General features: G+C 37.4%; 1 protein-coding gene across 2 annotated transcripts in view; it reads left to right on the top strand.

Moving 5' to 3' along the window:
• The window catches only part of MAN1A2 (mannosidase alpha class 1A member 2), a 158,665-nt gene that overhangs the window by 45,363 nt on the left and 87,729 nt on the right, over window positions 1-25,573 (top strand). For both annotated transcript variants that reach the window (XM_085324548.1, XM_085324549.1), the window contains exons 3-5: window positions 1,410-1,506; window positions 20,113-20,231; window positions 22,685-22,765. In XM_085324548.1, the coding sequence (XP_085180674.1) occupies window positions 1,410-1,506; window positions 20,113-20,231; window positions 22,685-22,765 (297 nt within the window). The remainder of the gene's footprint in view (window positions 1-1,409; window positions 1,507-20,112; window positions 20,232-22,684; window positions 22,766-25,573) is intronic.

The raw sequence follows: 25,573 nt of genomic DNA on the forward strand, positions 1-25,573 counted from the left end.
TTTGGGATCACAGGCTCCTGGCTTCTACTAAATCCTGAACTCAGTAAGAGAAGAGAGCTGCTGTCTCACTTTTACGCAAAGTAGTGCTAAGAAGGTAACAGACGGCATTTGGCTTTTTAGCCAGCATCTGCTTGTTTCATCATTGTTTCTACGAGTACTATGACTCTCTGACTAAAATAAGAAAAATACAATCCTGCAAATCATAATGAATAGTTTACTTGCGCTAATATAATCAAGTTTCTTGAAGGGTTAATCTAGATTTGTGAAATTGCATTTGCAATAGTTTCTCCTTGTGGGAAGCATTTCTCAAGTTTGTGGAAATCTTTCTCATAATTTGAGTTCCATACACTTTCTGGAGTTTTATTTTATTTATTTATTTTTATATTGACAGTTTTTAATACCATTTCTTAAGACATAATAGGAAAATAAAATATGCATAATATTATGGATACAGCTACGTGACTACTGTTTTAGAATTCTTATTTTGGATACCTTTGTTCCTAACTGTTGCTTGTCCTGGAGCAGTGTTTTTTAGAATCAAATTTCTTCCTGTTACTAACTTTGATCTATTTAGGTTGCTAGTCTTTCTTGATTTTTAAAGCGCAATTGTGTACTTACAGCATGGCACACCCTGCAATTTGATCACTGCTGAATTTCAACCATATGCAAATAATCAAGGAATTTTAAAAGCTTTAACAAATGCTTWAAAAAGGTTGACTTAAGGCTGACTTGTGTAAGTAATCCTAGTGGGATAACAGGACCTTTTGTTTTTCAGAAGTACTTTGTTTACTATGGAATGGAAACATCTATTAGATAGAACTGGGAGTATTTTGTGGAACAAATAGTACATGAATCTTAGTCTGTGAGCAGGTTTTCTAGAGCTTTGTTATACCAAATAAGGAAGCTTTCAATATTTCTTCTGGTAGAAGTTGTTCCACAGTATATCTTTGTCAAGTAGATATTCCTAATAAGCAATTTATTATGCCTTTCAGAACACTGCTTTGCCATATTTTAGTGCACTAGTGTATATAAAACCCTTTTATATTTAAGAGTGGTTGATTTTTTTTTTCTTTTGGTTTGCACTTCAGACTTTAGCCAGTATTTTTAACTGATACTTCTGGTTAAATGTCTGTGTACCTACTGAAGTTTAACGAAGAAAAAAAACTTTGCCAGAATTTCAGAAATGCGGCACATCCTACAGCACAAGTCAAATACACTTTATGTTGTTATCAACTCTATTCATAGTACATAATCTGTCTCCTGTAATGTATAGAAATAGTGGGATAGCAATTACCACTCTTCTGGGATGAACATGAGAGATGAAGTCTCTAGTAAGGAATAAAATGTTGTATTTGTACAATGCAGTTTTGTAAGAGAGATCATTAAATTTTACTTTTTCCATCTCTTAGATGATGAAGCATGCCTGGGACAATTATAGGCAGTATGGATGGGGACATAATGAGCTCAAACCAATTGCCAGGAAAGGACATTCCACCAACATATTTGGTAGGTTATATGTTCTATTTTTAAGTATTTCTGTCTGTATCTTTCTGAAAATCTTCACAAGCTTCATAGTAAATTCTGTTCCAATGTAAATATTTTGAAATGTGAACCAAAGAAGTCTATCAGTTACTTCAGTGATAATTCAATGAATTACTTTAACTATCCTTTGTAGAAAGTATATTCTTGATGTTGTAAAACCTAAGCTGGGTCTGTGTGCACACTGTTACTTTGATAGATACTTTGATAACAGAATATGGTGATAATATTTAGGGATGCAATAAATTAAAAAAAAAAAAGACTTCTCTAAACCTTCATGTTTAATCCCTTGCCAATATGATACAAGGTAAAATGTGTGTGCAAGATGCCAAAAAGCTGCTAGTCACAAGATGAATTTTGGTGTAAGTTGCTTTAAAAAGATCTAGATAAGGCAAAGTGGTATTGTTACCTGACCTGTGAACTGAGAATCCTGAATACACAGACTTGAATGGAAGAAAAAAAATAGAGTTCAAAACAGAGGTTTCAGGGTAAGGGAAGATTTCGAAGAAATTCAAGGGAAGGGATGTGAATGTCTGAGCAATGGAATGTGAAATATGACTGTTACAAATGACATTTAAATAGTACAGAACATGAGGAGAATAAAGATCAAGAAAGACAGTGTGTATGTTATATATATAACACACAGCACATATAACAGCCTGTGTTATATGTATGTGATCAGACTAGATAATTGAATAGACCTTTCTTCCTTAAAATCTGGTTAATTTGGAGCTGGAGCTTTTTGGTATGCTTGGCAATGTAGATGCATTGGGATAGAATAAATAGCATTGTATTTGGCACGTGGCATTGTACTGTATATGCTACTTGAACCAGAAAAGAATTCATTTTTTTTTGCCCCAGTTCTGTAAGACTGACAGTTTGAAAAAGTGATTGTAACTGTTGAAGACTCAGCCCTGAAGGTTTCTTATATTCCTTCTCATAACAAAACACTTACCTTTAATCACTAGCATCAAAACTAAGCCTGGACTGATCCTGGATGTGCAGCACCTGATAAGACTGGGCTATAAAGTTCATGTGTTTTTTTTTGAAACATACATAGCAAAGCTGTATGTTTTGTGTATGTTATGTGTGTGTTTTTTTGGTTTTGTTTTTAATTCTCTTCTTGTTTTCATACTGTATTCATCATTCCTGTGGTATCTGAAGAAGGCACAAATTTGTCATAACCACTTTTGCATCAAGAATGAGTGTGATTATACTGTGTATACATTAAGTATGTTAGTCTTGGTTATAAAAATCTTCAAGCGAACAGTATTATTTGTATCTTTTCAGGTAGCTGGCTAATGATCTTGTGTGAGGTTGGCTCTTATTGTAATTGGTATTTTGCTTTATTTGTTTTACTTTTGATTTTGAATCTGTTTCACACGGATAACCAAAATAGAGATTAAGACTGTGTAAGCATCCTTTTTTCTGCTGTGAGGTTGAGCCTAGAAAAAATTGTTTTGTTTCAAATCAAAATTTTAGCTTTTCTTTTTCATGCTTAGGGAAAAAGTAGACTTCTGGAGGAAACTCATTGCAAAAGGAGAGTTGGAGCACTTGCTTCAGAAGTATCATAATACTTGGAGGATTTTTGATTTTTTTTTTTTTTTTGCTCTGTCGTTTCCTGTCCTCCCCTTAAATTTAATCTTGAAACTGTTCTCATATCTTACTAAATTAACAAATATTCACCCAAACTGTGTTTTTCAGCAAATAATTTATTGTATTATGAGCATCAACCTTAAAAAAATACCTGTTGGAACATGAGATAGAGAGCAGAACTTGAACTAGGTACACTTCTCCTTGCCCTGCTCCCAGTGAAGGGGTGAGATCTTGTAAAAGAAAAAGAAAATGAACTCCTATAGTGTATGGATACCTGTTTAAATTTGCTACAGTGTAATCTCAGCTTCTGTACTACGCTATGTGCAAACAAACCATTCAGAATCTGGTATTATGATTGCTTTTGTTCAAGCCTTTTATTTTATGATTGCTTTTGTTCTAGAACTTGGTTCATTACTCTTTAGTATGATGTGAAAGATGGTATTTATCCTACTTCTTTATGTTCCCTTATAAAGAGGATTAACGTGTTGGGTAGAGTCATCCAGGCAGGAAGAGGAGCAAGTTAGCATGCTCAGGAGAAAGAGGCATCCAGAGTGGAGGAGGAATTGGAAGAGTATGAAGGGTGCTGCAGGCACTGAACCTTGTACAAGAAAATAGTGTGAGACAGCAGAGAAGAAGAGGGAGCAACAAACTTTTGCCATGAAATTTCTTAGGTTTCTGAAGGGTACTGTGTAGTTTGCAACCTGGAAAGCCTCTGAGTTGCTGGACTGAAATCAAACTTAGAGGAGATGACCTGCCAACAAAAAATATGGAGAAGTGTTTGTTTATAAGCCCCCTTTGTTTCTAGTTTGTTCTATGTTTACTACTTACAGAGTACTTTAAGTAGCCTTTTTAGGAAAGTAGAATTTATTCTAAATCCAGAGTTCTAAAAGCTTTTGGGGATGCTTGTTACACAGAGAACTGACTCCCTCAAAAGCTCTGACCAGCTGTAGCCCCATTACATGTGGACATGTGTTAACAGTGCACAATTAACAGTAGTGTTTCTGGCAAGTTTAGGGGTTAATAAAAACTCCTGAGGGTTTTAATTTTTAGATGAACGTATTTTGGGGAGTGCTGGGGAATAATACAACATATAGGTGACATGAATGCCGTCTTCCCAGGACTGGTCAGATGATGTCCCTGTTTTTTGATAATCAAGGAGATGCTTTTTGAATCAATTAGRTAGTGATAATGCTGGAGCGGGGACATGTAAAATATCTAGTATAGTAATCTCTTAATCGTAGTTAGTGACTTTTGCATACTATAAAATACTAATTTTACGATTTTTAAAGCACTTAAAAATTGCTTTGAAATACTTATTACTTAATTTAGAAGGAGGAGAGAAAGTGAGGGGAAAAATGGTGTAGTTTCATGCCCCAAAGTAAAGATCTAGACTTTCTGTTCTGTTCCTTTTGAACACCAATACACCCATACTTGTACATTAAGTAGTGGAAAGATTGTTGTAGTGCTCACACCTTTGCCTAGACTTTGATTTGATTTGAGACTTTGATTTGTATGGAATTCGGAATACAAGAATGGAAGAAACTTTCCAGGTTGGCTCTGGTTTCTGCTTCAGATATTATTGCATTATATATTCCCTTCTCTTGCTATTTCTGCTGTGGGGCTTTGAAATAGCCTTCCAAGGATAACATGTATAAAACTGTTGCAAGTTAGATTAATTCGTGGACTCTGTGTGTGTATTTATGTATATATTTGTGTGTGTATGTATAAGAACACACACACACATATATATAAATTGTTCTCATATAAATATGGTCCTGCATCCTAAATACTTGATTATTGATTGATTATTATCCTAAATTAATTATTATTGATTATTATGATTATTGATTATTATTCTAAATTGATTATTAATCAGCAAGAGTCATATTACCTTTTTGGATTTGCTTGGTTGAAACAAGTCACGTTTTTATTTCTTTGATAAGATAGGCTTTCCATTCCTGTGATCATTCTAATTTCTCTGTCCTGTTTTCCGGCTTAGTTTATCCTAGAAAATGGAGGAACAGAACTACTCCTAGATAATTCTTCACTACTGCCTTGCACGTTGGCACTGCTTGCATTTCTATTAGAAACATCTCTTTTGAGGCATTCAGTACTGCAGTTTACTTTTTCTATAGCTGTATGTCATCTGTAACTTGTGACCTYCTTTTATCTTTATACTCGAATCCTTTTTTTTACTTCTGTTTTCTTTTCAGATGTTGAACTCAGGTTTTATGCTGAAAATCTTTAATGTTCACCTGTGTGATCTTGACATCTTTGCTAAGCAGTTCTCTTGCTTAATTAGCCAAGAGTAATTTTAGATTAGCCTTGGTCTGTAACCCAGATTCACTATGAAATGAGGAGACTTTCCTTTATATGGCAGGAAAACATGTTTCTAATGTTTGTTTTCAGTGTTCCTGATGGAAGTGGTTTTTAGCAATTTTCAATTACAGCTTTCGTCTAGGTAGTCTCCCTGCTCTGCCTGCTTATTTCCAATATCTCTCCTAATGCATTTAAGTCTGGAGGACCTTCTGCTTCTTTCTCCTTGCTTGGGATGCTTATCCTTTGTAGTTTTAGCATTTCTGACTTAGTGAAATTGCAGACTTCCTCCTCATTTAAGTGTCTGATCATCTTGTTCCAGCAGCTCTGTCAGCTGGCTCCCTTAGTGTTTGTCCTTTTAAAATCCAGACCTGGAAAAAACCTTGTGCCGTTTAATTTTTAGCCAAATCATGTTATGTTTKCTCTGTTCAAGGTTGTTTTGTAGGAACAACTTTACCATAATGTCCTAGCTATTTACCAAGTCTAAAGTAGAACCAGCTATTGTTGATTTGGTGGTTGTTTTTTTGTTTGGGGGGAAGAAGAAGAAGTGGTGGTTCTTATGCCAAGGGCTGTCTTGGCTGTATTGTTATTACTAGTACTTTACGAATTTATATTTACCTGCAATTACACTAGTCCCAGTTGTATTGCCTTTACAGAAGCATTACAGAGTTTGTTTTTTTTCAAATCTGATGTTCTTCTTTATTTTATAAAAAATGGCTGCTCAGCAGAATCTGTTCTTATCATACATCTCAGAGATGATTTGACTCAAACTTTTTCTGCTGTTACTGTGCAGTTTGTTGTACTTCCATTTCATGTGAGATTCAAAAGAAGAAGGTATTGCTGTTGACACTGCATCTTTTCGGATGCATGAATCTTTTGGAAACTAGGTTACAGATAATTCTCAAGTGAAGAAAACATGATTAAATTTAGAAGGTAGGTATACTGTTAACCTTCCGCATCAGACTCCCCTTATCCCTGCCAAGTAGCATATATCCACATTTATGCCAAGAGGAAGATCAGTGTTCCCAGCATGGCAAGGCCTGCAGGGTTCAGGCTGGGGTAAGAGAAGGGGAGGAAGGTGGCCTGCACTGATCTCCTAAGTCTTAAAGCCAAGCCCTTTCAAACTGAGGGAAGGAGGTAAACTTTGAAGCAAGGTGCTCTGTGCCTCACTGACGCATGCTAGCAAGAACGCTSGTGGGCTGCCCGAGTCAGTCACTTGAATTGCGTAACAAAACCTAGTGAGGTTGCTTTAATGGACCTGCATCTTTATGTGGAAACTCTTGCCTGTCTTTTACAGAAGCAGTCTGACTTGRTGATTCTAAATTGTAAAGCAGATCCTACTAAGGGCCTTACTTTTCAGACTACATAGCTGCTCTTTGGATATGATCYTGAATAGTATCTCTCCAACAGCTTGGCCAAGGCATTAGTAGTGTGGTGCTGTTTTGGAAGTGTATAACTGGGAATTGATGAGTTTTTAAAGATATTCACTTATAGATGATATATGATATGAACCTTTATAGCTTCAGGCTTCTTTCCCCCCATCTCTTGCCTTTTTGTGGCAATGAAATGAAATTCTGTGTTCATGAAGCAGGATAATAACTTGCTCCGGTTGTTTTTGAAAGTTGCCTGTTTTTGAAAGTGCTGTTGATCTCAAGATTTATTGTTTATTCCTGTCCTTTAAGATATATACAAAGGGGAGGAGAAAGTATAGCAGAGAGAGAAGGTACAACTTCTCTTTCTGATTTTACCTTTGATGTGCAGCTCTGATTACAGTGACTGAGCTTAAGAAAAATAAAAGGTAGCCAGGCTGTTTAAGATGCTGGAACTATTTGATGATAGGTTCAAAGCATCATTGCAGAAGTGGAGTTTAGTGGTAATCTAGGTCAGGTCATCATTAGACTGCTGGTAAATGGAGTATGCAAGATAATGAGCAGATACGACAAACACCAAGGTAACATTAGAAGGTTTCCAGGGTTTAGTTAAAACCAGAGTAGTTGATGGTATTGCCAGCTTCCCGTGCTGTAATCTAATCCATTTGGGATCGCTATTGGGGATCATAATGACCAAGTCTGATACATGCTCTTTAGAAATTGATTTGTCCCTACAGCTATTTGATGATCTTCTGTGAACAGCATCTTATGGAAACACCATGAAAATTACTTAGTTGATACAAGCTTTGGAGATTATGACTCTCCACTATGTATATTTGTGACAGCTTTAAGTTCCGTATCTTATGAAGTCATCACTGTAGCACAAGTTTGAAGATCCTTTATTGTGAGTTAAATTGAGTGATCTAGCTTGTACTAACTGGTTTATATCAGTCTTCAACCTTTATTTATTTTTTCTTAAACCGTTTATTGAAGAAGTTGATTGACTTTAAGAAAATAAAAAGATAAAACAACAACCTTGGGCAACAGAACATGAGCCTTTGCCAAAAATAGAATACACTGGCTTGCACCTTACCTGATGCTTTCTGAAATTACAGTTCTGAAATGTAATTTCTCTCTTGCTTTTTTTTTCTTCCTTCCTCCTTTTTTTGATAATCTTAAACCACCTAAAAATAAAATGAAGATGTACCAGAGAAGGATTTTCAGATGAAGTCTTCTCTCCGATAATTTAGAGATTCTTAAAGATTTGCAGGTCCTTTTTCCTAGATGTTTGGAAAACAGTTCACCACTGTAAAAAAGGGTTTGTCAGGAGAAGTGAAACAAAGTAATGATAGAAATAGTTGAAAGTTGCATAGCGCTCTATAGTACTAGCAGTATGTTGCTAGACTTTGCGTGGGGACACATGCTGCCTAGAGATGAGCGCTTTATGTGATGGTGGTCCGATATATGTATACATGCGTAAACAAACAGATATGTCTAGATATGTTTCTGATGCTGAGAAAGGTCTCTCCTAAGGAGTAATGGCATGGGCTTTCAGTTATTGTAGGCAATTGTGTACAGACATGTCCATTCTTGTGGACAGAGATTTAAGAAGTCAGCTGTTACTTCATATTCTACCATGCTAGACCTGTCTCATGCATTTGCAGTGTGTCCATGCCTCTCCTTTTCTTTTATCTCACATGGCATGCAAATGGACTGTTTAATCTGGGATGCCTGCCAGCTGTGTTTTGGGATGGATGTTGTGCTCTAGGAGGAAGAGAAGGGTGCCCATAAAGTCACATTGTGGCTATGTTTGTATTACCTAGTGGAATMTGAAGGCTGTAATGCAGTGCTGTATTTTTTCGCTAACATATGACCACATACAGCCTTTCTGTCTTTTGTGAGGGATTCTAGTCTGGCATGTTCCAGGGTCATGTAACATAATTTTCTGCTCCTTCACACATATGGAAAAAAATCCTCAGAGGTGTTCTGGGTTAATAAGGAAGATGTCAAAGGAAAAAAACATAGGTTTTCAGCTGTCTTAGCTAGTGAGTTAATATTTTTAACTTGTCAACCTACTACTAGTTTTCCACCAACTTCCCACTCTTCCTGAGTYTGTCCTATTGCCTGGCCTGCCACAGCCTGTCGCACCCAGCCCCACCACTAAATCTGTGTGACTGAACCAGCTGCCCACTACCAAAGAAAGCTTGCTGCTGCCTGCTGAGCTGAGCCGACTGCCCGCTGCTGCTGCAGCAGCTGCATGGAGAGCTCTGGTCACAGGTCTGGTGCTGAGCAATGGGGAACTGACAGTGCGTTTCTATCTTGTGCCGAAAGTGGGAGTAGCAGTGCTCCCAAGCCCCTAGGAGTGAATGCAACTGCAAGGGCATGTGGCTGCTGTGAGATGAGCTGAGTCAGGCAGAGGAGTTTATTTTTCTAATACCTTTGGCAAGTACAGTATAGCTTGGGGGTGTAATGCCAGTCAAGTTTTTGTCAAGTTTTCGATCTGGAAAACAAGTGAAATATTTAAGTTACTCTGGAAAAATATTCATTAGTTTATTATGTTGCTTTTGTCATCTTTTGTTGTAACAGTAACTGGGCTGCTTGAACTGCTCTGATGCTGTTGCCTACCATCATCTGAGTAGCTGTGAACTTGAAAAGTAAAAGGGCATACCTGAATGTCAAGAGTTTCAAGTTTTGTGGAAGTTTTTGTTTGTTTTGTTTTGAATTGCCAAATAACCAGCACATTTGTAAATGTGATGGAGGTAAATACTGTTCCTTTACCAGGAGGAAATTAGATGATATATTTCAAGGTAAAGATTCAGAGATGATCTTTGGAGAATACGATTAAAAGCTTCTGGAGTCATCTTATTGTAAAATCCTCATGAAGAGAAAGCCAAAGGAAACAACTTCTGCTCAGCCTCTTTTTCTGTGTCTGTGTTTTCAGCCTTTGATTCTATGTAGAAGATAAATGAAAGGATAAAGGGAGTGAGAGGTATATGTATAAAACAAGTATGTTCTTGATTCCTCTCATCATTTTGATGAAGAAGTACTTGGTGAACAGCAGTTTTATCTGAACTGCACATCTGCAAATAACCTACCCATCATTGCCTTTTTTTTCCATGGCAAAAGAAAGGAAGAAGAAAATCCATCCACGTTAGCTAGTAAAGAAAGGTAATTTCATGATGCAAATTGTAGCTCAGTCTCTGTGTTTCAGATTTGGTTTTGAAAGTAAATGAAACTGGCCTTAGGACAAGTGTATGCAGCTGTGTCCTTACAAAATCAGGAATATGTGACTACCTTGAGAAAATTTTGAACATTTTATGTATATTGAATGTGTGGGTGGTTTCTTTTTTTCTTTTTCCCAATAACCAATTTTGGAAAGACAGCTGTCATTAAGTACATAGTTCGCAAGAATTGMTGACTAATTTGATAGTGCAAAAAAAGTTGCATCAGGTCAAATGAAAGATCAATATAGGATCATTACTGTCTCCMAAAATTGCCCAAAACAGGTGCCTARGGAAGAGAGAAAAGAACAGGACAAGCATGTAGTAACTGAGTGTTACTCTTCAGGTTTATAAAAGTTTGTGCAGTGTTGGTGCTTCTGGATTCAGAGGCAGTAAGGTTTATGTAATAACCCTCAGTGTATTTTTCCATGATTTTGTCCAATCTATTCTTGAGTCTTCAGAGCATCTGTAATATCCCGTTACAAGGAGTTCCACAGCTTGATGTCTGTATTGTGTGGAGAAGAATTTATTTTGTTTGTTTTGAACAGTCTTTCTACTCTCTTTAGTGGGTGTCTAATTCTTGGAGGAAAACCTGGGAAAATATTCCTTATTCATCTTTTTCTTGTGAAGTCAGTTGTGTCTATATTATTTGAAAAGTTTTGGTCTGTTAAGTAATTTCTCGTATCTGTGTTTTTTCTCACACATAGTTTTTACTTTTATCTTTTCTGCTCTTCTGTTTCTTTGAGAGGAAGATTGGAACTTTGTTCTTTTTTCTATTTTACTCACTGTTCTTTTCTGAATAATTGTATTTTGGGGATTTTTTGACTGCTTATGGAGTCTAGAAACTCATTATATAATGGCTCTACAGTTGCTCACAATTAGCCTTCTTTTTCAAGATATGAATGCTGCAGCATATRCAGCATTGTCAAATGATTTGTAAGTGTGTTGAATAGCATGCACCCAAGCGCTCCTCTGTAGAATCCCACTAGCGATTACCCTCAATGAAAATTGGCCATTTATACCTACCTCATTTTCTGTCTTTTAATGAATTATTCATCCATGTGAAGAYGGTTTCTTGTCTTCTGACAGCTTGATTTTCTCAAGAGCCTTTTTTGAGGGATGTTCTTATGTACCCTCAGGATATGTTCTCTGTCCATATGCTTGTTGACTCCTTAAAAAGACTACCACTGAAAGTACAACATGACTTCCCTCCAAAAGAAGTATTTTGACTTTTCCTCAGTTCATCAAATTAAAACAGTCCCCGATGTATTCTGCTAATTGGGCAAGCAGTATTTTGCAAACAGTAGTGCTTTGCCTCACTGCARTAGACTTGATGTTTGTTCAGGGTATGGTGGTTCTCTTAAAATTCATGAAAGAATGCAGGAAGGAAGCAATCTGGCTGTGCAATCTCTTAACTGCCTAGTGTTGATGCCATACATGGAGACAACTATAGCTGTTTGAAGAACAATTTTTGAATGTTATTACTGTTGTCAAATTGTCGCAAGCATGCTCATGCAGATCAGAAAACTTTACAGTTGTCGTCTTCTGTTTTTTCTTTTTTATAATCCAATATTCTCACTGAATGCTTCTCTCCCAGTCCATATTAATTTGTTTACTACATATTTAGATCAGTGGTTCTTAGTGGCTTTTTTACATGTTTCTGAATTAATGACATTAAGTAAATCAGGTGTTATTTGGAAGGTAGAAAATTCTGKCTTTAAATTATTGTAATGAAATGCACAAATGCAAAGTGGAATTAGAAGTGCACACTTTATTTCTATAATCTGCGTTATAGAACAGTAAGTACACATCTACTTCAAACAATGAGGAAGGATTTAAGTCATGTTAGGGTATAATGCTCAGAATCATGTGGAGAATATTCCCCCCCCCCCCCAAAAGCATCCTTCTGTTTTGACTCTTATAACTGGATAATTTGCTCTAGGGAAAAGAATATATTTCAGTTGCCTGTCGGGAAGCTTTGGACTTCTGCTTTTTTTGATTTTGGAGTTATTTAGGCTGAAGGACTGCTATTTTTGCATTAGAACTTGTTTCCCATCATTTAGAATTAACAGTAGAAGATGCAAAAAGGAAATGAAATAAAGGCTCTGCAATCTATTTTGGCTTGTATTAAAATTTTAAGTAAATAGGCATGACAACTGAATAAGGATTAGTGTACTGAGCTTGAAAACCAAGACAGGTAAGGACAGTACCATGAGCATGCCAACAAAATTGGATGCAGGTATGAGTATATTTTGCTGTCATCTGAAGCCAACTGTGAGGGAGCTGTAAGTGAGAAACTGTGCAGTCACGTGAGTTCAGCAGTATGCTTGTGCCTAATGTACTATCTAATACCAGCCTTGCCTTGGGTGCTGCTGGGTTTAACTGTGTGAATTTGGATTCTGYGTGGTTCCGGTCCATCATTCACAGATGCTCTTTTCTTTGAGTCTTCTTCTTCCTGGTTTCTCAAAATGGAGTTGCTCTAGGTCTATATTTTCGTTTAGTTGTCACTGACTGCTTCTTGCATGTAACTGGTTGCTTTGCCATCACCGTTCATTTCTCATTAATTTTTYTTGCCTCCACTAACCTAAGCATTAAACATAATATTTTGATCTGCTCTTTTAATTGGTCTAAGSTGTTGTAGATAATTGATTTCTTCACAAATGTTTAAATGCTTACCTGTATTTTATAGCAGGGCTGAAATTGTACATTGCATTTTTGTATGAAATCTATTGTTTCATCATTTCATCATTGGAATTAAACTCTGTTGTTCAATAGTTTAATTCATTTTCTTAAACATTATTTTGTTCCTTTCAGGTCATTAAGATATTTTATAGGTGATAGCCTTCAATATTGACAACTTTATTGCCAGAGCCTGATTACAGATAAAGAACATGGGGATGATAATTGTTTGCTTTCAATTTTCTTGTTTTATATTTTTTTATGAGGTCTGTAGTTGTGTATCAAATTAAGAAATCCTCTTGCTGCACTAAGAAAACTTGAATTCTTTGTACCTTTTTAGGTAGAAATTGCCGTATTTTCCCTAGATCAGTAAGGTCTTGCGCAGTCTACATGTTTCAGCCATTCTTAARGCAAGAATATCAATAATAAGAATATTCATTTTCTTAGACTTTAATAACTGTACATTTAATGTTAGGCTGAGTTTTCCAAGGAAGCATTTCCACTCAATTGCTAGGGATTAAAACAGTTGAGTATGTGAACAGTAGTAATTCTAATCTTTTCAGTTCGCAGTGTACCAATGTGTGCTGCTTTGAGGAGGTATTGACTTTTGTCCTTTGTTTCTGGAATCATCAAAACTGAACAGTGAGGATGTGCTCTAGGACTTGGGCGCATACTTGTAATGAGGTTACTCTGGCAGTAGAGCTAGTCCTTTCCAAATGCCAGATGCTGCTGCCGGGCTGTCTGAGCAGAAATTTAACTGGAACCTTGAGTTGACCTCTCAAAACTTCTTAGATTCCCTTTGAGTCATTCCCACAATTAGACATATTGCTAATCAAAGTCTGCAATTTTACTCCATTGGAAGATTCTGGTTGCGGTAGGTGATGCCTGTCCAGGGCCCTGCAAAACCAAGAACTGAATGATACTTGTTCTATTTCTGCCATACAAAGGCTGTTGGATCTTAAAATTTTGACCATTAGTAGGATCATCCTGTTGGTCCTGCTGTTTTGAAAGTGAAAACATTTTCCTTTCATCTGGATCTCAGGTTTTTACACATGACTAACTAGGTTCTAGCTATCTAACAGTTYTGAAGAGAAATTGGCTTTCTATGCTGTAAAATAGATTATTTCCGTAGCAGGGGTGCGTTAATATAGATATCTGTCCTATTTGTATAATACAGAAGCGATTTTCTTCAGTAGTAGCCCAAATGATCTTAATATATCCAGCTAATCTTTCTTCCTCAAGTAATCTTGCCAATTTCTCTAGCTCTCATGTAAGCATTAGTAGTGGTGTCAGTAGGTTGTCCTTATGAACAAGGTAAGAGTCTCTAATAGATTCCTGTGTGTTTTTACCACTGCTTTAGGAAATATTAAAATCCTAGCTTGATTGTAAAGGACTGATGAGCATCTCACTTCTGGGTCTTTCATCTGCTAATTTTCTATCTTTTCTATCTTTCTATCTTTTCTATCAGCTAATAAAACATTTCCTTTTGTAATTGTGTAAGATAGAATGGTTAGAAGGGTTATATGTATGTATTAGGCCTATTGTGTGTGACATTCCTTAGAGGTTTAGTGACATCATGTTAATTGTTCCACTTAGACTGATTTCCTTGACTTGTGTTGTTGCAGTCCTGGTTTGACCAACAGTGCATTTTGAAAATGAGGTAGCCACTTGAATTGCATTTTTTTCCCTTCAAGTCTGGGCATCTATGTTCTATCTAACTGAAGATTTTTGTGTCAAAGTCATGTTGTGGATTCACATCCTGTGTTTCATTAGTCTTTGGTGCAAGCATTTGGGTCAGATACAGACTTTGTTAGGAAATTCCTGTATCAGTCTTCAAATAGATTCCAAGCAGTTCCTCTTGTGTTAGAATACAGGAAAACAGAGACTGAAAGGGAAAGACAAAATGATTGCTTTCTATAGTTGTAGTTCTTTGAAATCTGTTGACTTTACAAATTCCACTTTTGCCTTCTCTTCTGAACCTGATCTCCTGCTCAGCCCTCAACTAGGGTAATAAAAACCCATGTGGAAGTGTTATTCAGAAGTGATGAGATTTGTTCATGGTACACATCCATTGAAGAAAGAAGTCTGTATGGGTGACATCTCAAATAATCGAAGTTTCTGTGAAGTACCTATTTAATGGTTACTTTTCAGCTCAGMGTGCAGGACTTAACTGACATGCAGTTTAATTTACCATCTTGTTCCTTATTTACTTAATGTGGCTATGCATCTCGAACCTTTGCAGTCTTTTCTGAGCCTAATTCATCTAGGTTACTTTGAATATTGTCTTTAGTACCTCACTGCTCAGTCTCTTCTGCTTCCACAGAATAAATACAGTAAGCAATCCTGTRGCTGGTATCATACTTTGTGAATCTCAATTCTTAACTTCATATTATAATAAAAATGAATTACTAATTTTTTTCATATTCCTTTCTGTCATGGAACACATGACAAAGATTTGTCTCCCCATACTTCAGTAATCTCTTGTAAGTTTTTAAAAAATCTGCCAGTTTTCAGTTCTTCATCTAGCACTTTGATATATTCAAAGAACTGTAGATAGACCATTTTTTGTTCAGTGACCCTACTGTTTATGTATTGTTGTAAGATTTGCTAGATAATCCAGACAGCGTAGAGAATGCATTTGCTATCAAATGAAGAAATTACTTGTCTAATTTCAGGAAACTGAAGTCTACCTAAATATAAATTTAACATTTAATATTTTGCAGTCCTTTGGAATAATACTCTTACTTAATGAAAGAGCATATTGTTTTGTTAATAGTTTTGCTATTTCACACTTAAATTCCTTCCATTAACTCAGATGAATGTTTTGTTTTATTTACAAAAACAAGTACTGCATTCATTAGGCAAACTTCATTAAGTTTGGAACTCAGTCTCCTAGAATTGTGATTAGATGGAGGAGAAGCTTCCAGATCTGATACTTGTAAAACGGAGCCCTTTTGGAATTGGTCATTGTCTTCTACAGCATGACCAACTGAGCCTTTTACTGGACAGGGGCAGCCCCTGGGAGAAGTGTCTTCACCCAGAAGGATTATTTTCTATTGTAATTTGCTTATTTGTTTTATAGCCTTTTTTTATTTCAATAAGACATCTATTTTCCTCTCTATCCTAAGTAATAATAGTTCAGAATGGTTGGGGTGGTAGTAAGCTGTGTTTAGTCCTCCAAGCTATTATCTCATTATTTACAGTTACTTTATTACCTTTCAAAGGACACCATACGTGATTTAGGTCCATGAAAACTATCCTCTTGTTCTTTAAGGCAAAATATATGGATTTGGCATGGCTATGAGATGAAAATACATACTCTGTTTTGAATAGAAAATGATTTCTTTTTATAAAAAATCCACAAATCCTTGGGCCCTGATGTGATGCACCCACAACTACTGAGGGAGCTGGTGGATGTTGTTGCCAGGCTGCTCTCCATCATCTTTGAAAGKTTGTGGAGAAYAGGAGAGGTGCCTGAGAACTGGAAGAAAGCCAATGTCACCCCAATCTTCAAAAAGAGCAGGAAGGAGGATCCAGGCAACTGTAGGCTGGTCAGTCTCACCTCCATCCCTGGAAAGGTGATGGAACAGCTCCTCCTGGATGTCATCTCCAAGCATGTGGAGGAAAGGAAGGTGATCAGGAGTAACCACCATGGATTCACCAAGAGGAAATCATACTTAACCAATCTGATAGCCTCCTATGATGGCATATATGATGATAGATGAGAGGAGAGCAGTGGATGTTGTCTTCCTTGACTTCAGCAAAGCTTTCAACACTGTCTCCCATAACAGCCTCCTACATAAGCTGTGGAAGTGTGGGTCAGACGAGTGGACAGTGAGGTGGATTGAGAACTGGCTGAAAGGCAGAGCTCAGRGGGTCGTCATCGGTGTCGCGGAGTCTAGTTGGAGGCCTGTGGCTAGTGGAGTCCCCCAGGGCTCAGGACTGGGTCCCATCCTGCTCAACTTATTCATCAATGACCTGGATGAGGGGACAGAGTGCCTCCTCAGCAAGTTTGCTGATGATACCAAGCTGGGAAGAATGGCTGATACACCCGAGGGCTGTGCTGCCATTCAGAGAGAYCTGGMCAGGCTGGAGAGCTGGGCAGAGAGGAACCTCATGAGGTTCAACAAGGGCAAGTGCAGAGTCCTGCACCTAGGGAGGAACAACCCCCTGTACCAGTACAATCTAGGGGCTGACCTTCTGGAGAGCAGCTCTGCAGAGAAGGATCTGGAAGTGCTGGTGGACGACAAGTTGACCATGAGCCAGCAATGTGCCCTTGTGGCCAAGAAGGCCAATGGTCTCCTGGGGTGCACTGGGAAGACTGTTGCCAGCAGGTCGAGGGAGGTGATCCTGCCCCTCTACTCAGCCCTGGKGAGGCCTCATCTCRAGTACTGTGTCCAGTTCTGGGCTCYCCRGTACAAGAGAGCCATGGAGCTACTGGAGAGAGTCCAGCATCGGGCCACGAGGATGATCAGAGGGCTGGAACATCTGCCCTATGAGGAACGGCTGTGAGAGCTGGGCCTGTTTGGCTTGGAGGAGAGAAGACTGAGAGGGGATCGTGTCAATGTGTGTAAATATCTGAAAGGAGGGTGTCAAGGGGACGGGGCCAAACTCTTTTCGGTTGTCCCATGTGACAGGACAAGAGGCAACAGGCACCAACTGAACCACAGGAAGTTCCACCTGARYRTGAGGGGSAATTTCTTCACTGTGAGAGTGACGGAGCRCTGGCACAGGATGCCCAGAGACGTTGTGGAGTCTCCTTCTCTGGAGATCTTCAAGGCCCGCCTGGATGCAACCCCGTCTACCATGCTCTAGGTGACCCTGCTTGAGCAGGGAGGTTGGACTAGGTGATCTCCAGAGGCCCCTTCCAACCTTACCCATTCTGTGATTCTGTGATAACTTTAAACTGAATGATTTGAAAGAGCAGCAGGAGGGGGAAGTGTTAGCTGTCTGTCCATTGTAGCCAGTTGTTTTCCCGTTAGCACTGAGTGCAACTCTAATGCAGGCCAGTGATCTTCAAATGTGTGAGGTTTGTTCTTGTTTCCTATTTCCGATGCTTCTTTGCTGGCTGTTCCATCCATTTTAAGATGGAAGAAGGCAGCTATAGCTGCATTGTTGCCTATTCTGGTTAGGTTGTGAACCTCCGAAGAAAAGTTCAGCAGAGGTTGTTTGTATTCAGGGACAAATTAAGAATATCTCCCCTCTCCACACAGAAAGCTAGTGTCTTTCAAGTAGCTGAGAGCGAGTAATGCCCTTTGAATCTCTCACCCCACCTAGTGTAGCCCACAAATGGTTGTGCCTCTCTGGAAATATGAGGCAGCGAGTGTGTTATGTCTCTGATCATATGGGTTGCCATATGTCCAACTCTATTCCTGTAGGCACAAGACTTCCGGGAATAGGGATTTCAAGTTAGGCTTTTTCCCCCTTTATGGGAAGACTTCATGTGCTGCCTAATGGATGCTAAAGAAAGAGGACTGGGTAAACAATGTGTTACAATATATTGATTGTAATCTTTTGACCTTTTGGAAATATGTTCAGCTCAGCAGTTTTAAAAAMCAGTGTTCAGAGAAGTCAGAATAAAGTTTCTTTGCAACCTTGATTCTGTCTCTAGTACCTGTATGCTGTGATCATTTAATTATTTGATCAATAAATGTTTAAGACCTAAGCCAATTCTTAAAAAAAAAAAAAGAAAAGAAAAGAAAAAAGAAAGAGGAATCTCTTCTTTTGTATTTCTATGCAGAGAATGCCATAAAAAAGAGATTGTGTAAGTTTGTATTTTTCAAGATGATTCCTGCAGGGCTGGAAAGTAGATATACCCATGCCCAATATGCTGCTGGTACTCACTGGTGGGTGCTTGAATGTTTGCTTCTGAGATCTAGAAGAGTGTGGATGATAGTACAATGGTGCCTGAACTTTTTTTTTTTCTTTCCATGAGGGAGGAATGAATGGATTCTTGCGCGATGTACTCTTCTCACTCCATGCCTATTACAGAATATGAGAGTTTCCTGATGTGGTTATGGTAGTGCTCAAGCTTAAATGTTCTTATTTTTTGAAACTGTTACGAGACAACTGAACTTTTAGAATTCCCAAAGCTCCCTATTGATCCAAACACCTTGTGTTATAGTCTCCTTTTCATATTTTTTAAGTGGCAAATTAGAGGTTAACTGACATGTCATGAATATGAAAAGGTAGGAAGCAGGTGGCTTCTGTAGGTCTAATTCAAATGGTGATCCACTTCTGTACAAACGGTGGGATTTGGCACTTCTGTAAAGATTTTAGTATGACCTTTCAAACCTTACAGTACTTATGTACCACAACGAATCAACTTTCTAAGAGTTATAAATATACCTGATGACCAGTTTGCTAAAGGATATATATTCTAATTAATCTTAACAAATGTAGCATGTCATGACATGTGCTTGAATATTCTTAATGAACCAAATAGACTTAAGGCTTTTCATATCTAGTTCAAATTCATTAAAAACAAATACACACCGAATTTTGAGGAAATTGATTACTTTGGTATAAAAACTGTTATGTTTAATTTTTATTATTCAGGGAGTTAATCCCTGAAAATGGATTAAGCTTTCATGTAAGTATCAGTAATTTAAGGGCTTAAGAGAATTACAGTTGGGATGGTAAGTTAATTCAGTTATTGTTATTCTTGAGAGAGGGGGAAAAAAGACCAAAAACTCTAAACATGTAGAACTCAGAAATGAATGAATAGAAACAACCTAAGCAGCAAGACTGTCTCCCTTGTACAAACCAGTGACATACTCATCAATCAGCTGAATTGCTACTGTTTGAAGTGAATGGCATTTTAGGGTCAAGCGTCAGTGTTTTTTTTCAGGAATTCATGAGTGCCTTGCAGAGCCTCTGCAATAGTTAAAGTGAACATCTTAGGGCTGTGACTTTATTAAAGAGGCCAAGCCAAGGCATGTCTGCTCATTTGCTCCTGTAGTAAGTGTTGGGAAATAYTAGACATTACTGCAATTACCGATCGCTTTATTTTGCATATGCTACACTTTTCTGTCCTCAAATCCCTAATAATCTCTTGAAGAGGCATGTCTTCCTATCCTTTTTTTCTGTCAAAGTGGAGTTGGTCATGTTCAGGTTAGGAGAGCAAGTAAGGAGCATTTTTCTCTCTCTAGTTTTCTCTCCCCAGAATCCAAATGATAGCAGTGTCCAGAAGCGTTAAAAGAGAAGTGACATCCTCTTATGTAGCTGCTAATTCCTTGCTCATTTTGACTATTCCTTGTACTATTTGTCTCTATAGTAACTTTGCTTTCTTACTGCTTAGCTTATTTTCTCTTGCTTTTGATGTTTAAGAAAAAAATAATGAAATAGTCACTTGTAATAGAAATCTCTTTTTTTCCCCTCACCTCCTTTAGGAAACTCACAAATGGGTGCTACCATAGTAGATGCATTAGATACTCTTTATATCATGGGGCTTCATGATGAATTCAGAGAAGGACAAGAGTGGATTGACAAAAATCTTGATTTCAGCGTGGTGAGTAGAACTTGTCCTAGTATTTCTTTAGTCCTTTTCACTGTGTTCCTCCTGAGGGGAGGTGAAAGAGGTCTTTCAGCTGGAGCTTAAAAAACTTACTCAAAGTATCAGAACTTCAGGTGTAAACTTKCAGTTTACAGAAGTCCTCTATGTTTAGAAAATTCTGTACTTTGAAGAAGAACTTTTGTACTCTTCTAATTATAGAGTTATGTCTCTATATTGTATTTTCAGACTACAAATTTTTATTGGATAATGATAGAAAAGGAAAGTGGTCCATGAGAAGCAACAGTGCCTCTACAGAAGGAATAGATGCAAAGTAAAGTCTGATTAAAAAAAAAAAAAAAGGCAGACTTTAGTAGCTGATAGTAGCAGCAAATAATGGAGTTATGAAAGACAATTTTTCCCAAACTATAGTATATRAATTACTTAACATTACAATCTAAGTGTTTTCTTCCCCCATATTACTAAGATTTTTTTACAGTAAGCCAGAATGCCATTTGAGTGTCCTTCGTTTGCCTGTAGATTCAAAATCAATCAGAAGAATTTTTCAGTTGGTTATACAGTTGGTTTCTGATATTTGGAAATTCTTCCTGTATACAGAGTTCATTAATGTTAAATAGAAGAAATGACTCTATTTTGTTCTTATTAGGGCTCTTAGTACTATTTGGGGGAATATTTCATAAACTGACAGAACTTGTATTTCAATTCTGGAACTTGCCCTATGGCTCCAAAAAGATTTTTATACTCAACAATGTACAAAGTGAAACTTTGGTATGTAGTCGGAGTTGAACAGACGTTTATTTTTGTTCTTATATTAAATTCTACATTTCAGAAAGGATTTGTTTTGTTTCATACATTGATTATCTGGCAAACACTACGGAAATTCTACTCTCTGCTCCCCCTGTCTCCCTTCCCTCCCCGATACTGCCAAATAATTATGTAGTCTAAAACTGAAGACTCTACGTATGTCAGAGACAGAATAGACATAATGATATAATTATGACTATGGACTAAATTGCTTCCTAGTTTTATTCTGAACCAAGGCAATCTCAATATAAATTTGCAGATTTAATCCTGTATTTGTTGAAAAAAATTACATGATCCACTGGGCTTCAATTATAGCTTTCCATGTATCAAAAACGTTCCTGAAAGTTAATAAGTTTTCTTATTTATATGAACCTTAAGTAGAAAGTAGAAACAAACTCATCTTAAGAATTGTTCTTAAAGTTACTGTTCCTTTTGGATAATTTTACTGAGAAACAGAAGTTACTRGTTTCACTATATTTTTGCTTGTGCTGATTATGTTTGTAATAGGTATTATAGGGAATTAGACATTGTATTGTTGATATTTTCTRTATGTGAATAGCAATACATCTTTCACTAAAATCATATTTTTTAGATATTTCAAACTTTAGACTTCTAAGCATAAACAGTATTTAACATTTAAAATGTTCATATAATCTCTCTGAGATAARTAATATGTGCTTTTGGGGTTGTGCAAAATGCTGGATACAGCCGTAAGTGCCACAGAAAATATAGCGTGGAAGGGAAGATACTGATAAATGTCATGTTATCTGCGTGCTAACTCCTAGAACGGCTTGTACTGTGTAAATTCCAGTGACTTCTAGGTAAAAGAAAGCATACCTTATCTCAAAAGCCTTTATTAAAATATACATTTCTCTATTTAATGGGTTGAATGAATAGAAGTTTATAGGAGAGACAGATGGGGTATATGCAGGCAAAGGAATGAATGGGGGCCAGTAGGATGCAGAAAGATGATAAAACTAGTTAGCTTCTCTTAATTTTCYGGACCAGGTTAAATGAACCAGATGTACTAGTGAATTTAGCCCAAATATATTAAAATAGATGGTGATAGTAATATTTTTTATGCTTTTGAGTTTCTCAGTGGTCTGCAGTACATGTTGTCATAATATCAAATATAAGAAGGCTATTCCCATTTGGACTACATTAAAATTGAGTTGAATTTGAGATTATACATGGGTAAGTCAGGGTAAGAAAGCACTTTACAGGAATTCTCTAATTATGCTTCTATTCTGTTTTAAATCCAGAAAATTCTCAGGTGTGGTTAAATGTAAGAAAAAGTAAGATGTGCTGAGTTATGGGAATGTACAGTCTTTGCCTTCTCTCCTACCCTCCCCCAAAGAACTTGCACTTTGTAGTGGTAACATAATTAGAAAGCAGGTGAAAAACTAATCTGATTTTTAAAAATGAGTTTAATTTCACACAAGAGGCACTACTCACTATCACGAAGATGTACACAGGAATACTAGTATAGATCTAGATAGTGGCACGATGCCAACCTCTGCATGCTTATTGGCTTTGGATATGTACATTCCTCTGCCTTGTGGTTTTTTTGTTTGTTTGTTTGTTTGTTCTTTGCTTAGAGAGCTTGTTAAATATTTACTTTCTTTTTTTTGTTTTTCCTCTTCCAGAATTCTGAAGTATCTGTTTTTGAGGTCAATATTCGCTTCATTGGTGGTCTACTGGCAGCATACTACCTTTCAGGTCAAGAGGTAAGGAAACTGGAAAGTGTCTGTGAGATTTCATGTATTCTAGCAAATAAAGGTTGCATATGAAAAWTTTTTTAGAATCTTAATTTATCCACAGTTTGCAAACTAATTTTACACACTTGTTTCTGTGCAGCTCTAAGCTAATTGGAAATCCTTCCTTAGAACTTTGAAATGCCTCATTTGTCAAGGTTTTCAGAAGATGCCCACTTCAGTCTGAAATGTCAAATCCCTAGCTTTTAATGCCAATAATAACTCATTTTATCTACAAMAGTAGAAATAATATTTTTCTCAGTTGTCCTGCAAGGCTTCAGATTTGCTTCACAAAAGTCTTAGAAAATCTTCTTACCATTTCCTCAKTGACAAATTGAAAAATATCAGGTCAAATCCATCTGAGTGCTTATCCAAATACATGCWTATATAGATAGAATGCATATACCCAAACACTCGCAGTCTTGGACTACAGTTTAGTAGTATCATTGCTGTGGCCTCATGTCCCATTTCCTCTTATACTTTAACAAGGATGGAACCTGGCCCAGCCTACACATTAAGTCATAGCTTTTCTCATGTCTTAACAACTAGGTGTTTTTTKGGGTTATCTGTTTGATTTTGTTAATTTACTTGGATCCCTTTTTTTTTGTGGCCTTTCTGTAGTCCTTTACCTAAAACATTAGGCTTTCAGCCATATTTCATGGGTTTGATCCTTTTCCACTTGTCCATACTTCGTGTCCCTCTTCATGTAGGGGAGAACTATGTGGCTGTCCACAAGTTCTCAGAGATTGCATCAGAAGCCTAAAAGGAGTGAGGAGAAACTCCATATTTGTTATCTTTGGAATCATCCTGGGACCCATGAATTTTTGGGAATAGAGCACACTGTGGCAGAGCATGTGACAGAACCATTGCTTATCTTGAAAGAAATTGTTAATTCACTTTTCATTGAGTATTGCTGCCTCACCTTCTTTACTGTTTGCACTCTCCAAGCTTCACCTTGTTGTATTAAGATTARCTGCAAACAAGCCCTTTCTGCTGCACTAATTTATGTGGTGTATTGTAGGAGGCCTGAAAGAAAAGGAAAAGAACAGAATTTTGCTACTCCATCTCCTTTGTAGCAGCTTAAGTGCTGAGCTTGTGTTCATGGCAGTGAGTCTTTCTGTGCCTGCAGAGTCTCTCAGGCTTGATCTCACACCAGCATTTCCTGGGAGCTCAGTAAGGATTTTACCCTCAGAGTGGCCCTATTCCCCATTGTTAAGAGTCAGCTCTTTAATGATGATCATGTTAAAAGCCTTCAAGCATTGAGTAGAACAGTCCCACATCATCTTTTCAGATGTGAACAGTGATCCTGTCTCTGGATAACTCAAAACTGGAGTGTGCTCCTTGGAATTAGCTACTGTCAATATGAAAAACCGCAGAGGAATAACAAAGATTACTTATTGATTACTGGATTTATTTGTATAGATCAGTACTATASCTGTGCACAAGCACAGTGGCAAGAGCTTTCTTGGCCTAATATGCAGATGAGTGCAGCCATGCTTTGCCTGGATTCACAGGGCTGAGTATTTACTTTTCAGTTGCTTCTAAGGACTCTTTTGGGTCAGAGCAAGCTCCTTTGCTTAAAGAGTTTTCATAAACATGTTTTATTTCCTTCCATTTTAGAAGGCTTTTACTCTCCCATCTTCCCCAATTTTTGACCACTGTGCTGACTCTTACGCCTTTTAAAACTATTTTTATGGCATCAGGCTCTCCAATGGACCTTTAACACTTCATGATTTGTGGTAGAAGATTATTTTTGTCATGTGATCTGATTTCCTATCTTTATTTTCCAAAAGAAGAGCTCATTAACRAGTGTTCAGACCGCTTTTCTTTCATGTAGTATGGCAGACAGGATTGCTTTTGTTATCTGAGAGATTACTTCATTTGCTGAGTTAGATGTCTTCTGTGCAATTTGTCAGCATAGATAAGATAAGCAAGGAAGTCTGAGACTTCAAAGATTGAGCCCAGAAGAGAGAGATCTGCCTCTGATGAAAACTCTTGGGAGTGAGTCATTTCCTAGTTAAACTGTTCAGTTGGTTTCAGATCTGATGTTTCCAGATGTGGTATTTCCAATCTCGTCTTCTGTGTGCTGTCCCCCAGAAAGAAAGATATTCATCAGCTCTGGTTTGGGGCATGTGTCATTCTACTTCTGTTGCACTCAGACATTTGAGGAAGCACTTCTTAGCCACTTCTAAAACAAACAAGTCTGATCTCAAGCATTTGGATATTTTACCCACTCAGTTCACAGATGTGCACATGGGCCTGTGCATCTGAGGACATCTCTAACTATTAGTARGTATCATTGCTTTGTTCATCAGTCATTTATTTGCTCATTTTCTCTTCCCATCTGTTCATGATGGGAAAACACCATCTCCCCTATACACCATCTCCCTTCCACCAAACATCTGTTTCTCTAAGATTTACTAGATCTTGGTTCAGGAGTCTGTCACATTCATCTCTGTATTTTTGTATTGCTTGTTTGGTRTATTAAAAAATAGTTTTGTATGTAGAATAGGCCTCTCAACTTTTTGCCTTTAGTGTGCATAAAATCTGCTTAGGTCAGCTGTGGAGGGTTACTGCTGCTTGACTGTTATAAAACCTGTTCTTATTTCCTTTTGATTCCTATCTGTTAGTGCTGATAAAGATGCTGAACTGACAGCCTTAAAAGAAAGTGTCTAAGGCCTAATTTTGGCTGTGACAGTTAACCACATTTAAGTGGCCACATTTGGAGCACTTGTTAATCAGCATGGTTTATCTATGTGCTTTTGCCCTTTGTATATAGAG

Source organism: Rhea americana, unplaced genomic scaffold (genome assembly GCF_003343005.1).
Source record: "Rhea americana isolate MKP2758 unplaced genomic scaffold, rheAme1 scaffold_92, whole genome shotgun sequence".
NCBI classification, from domain to species: domain Eukaryota; kingdom Metazoa; phylum Chordata; class Aves; order Rheiformes; family Rheidae; genus Rhea; species Rhea americana.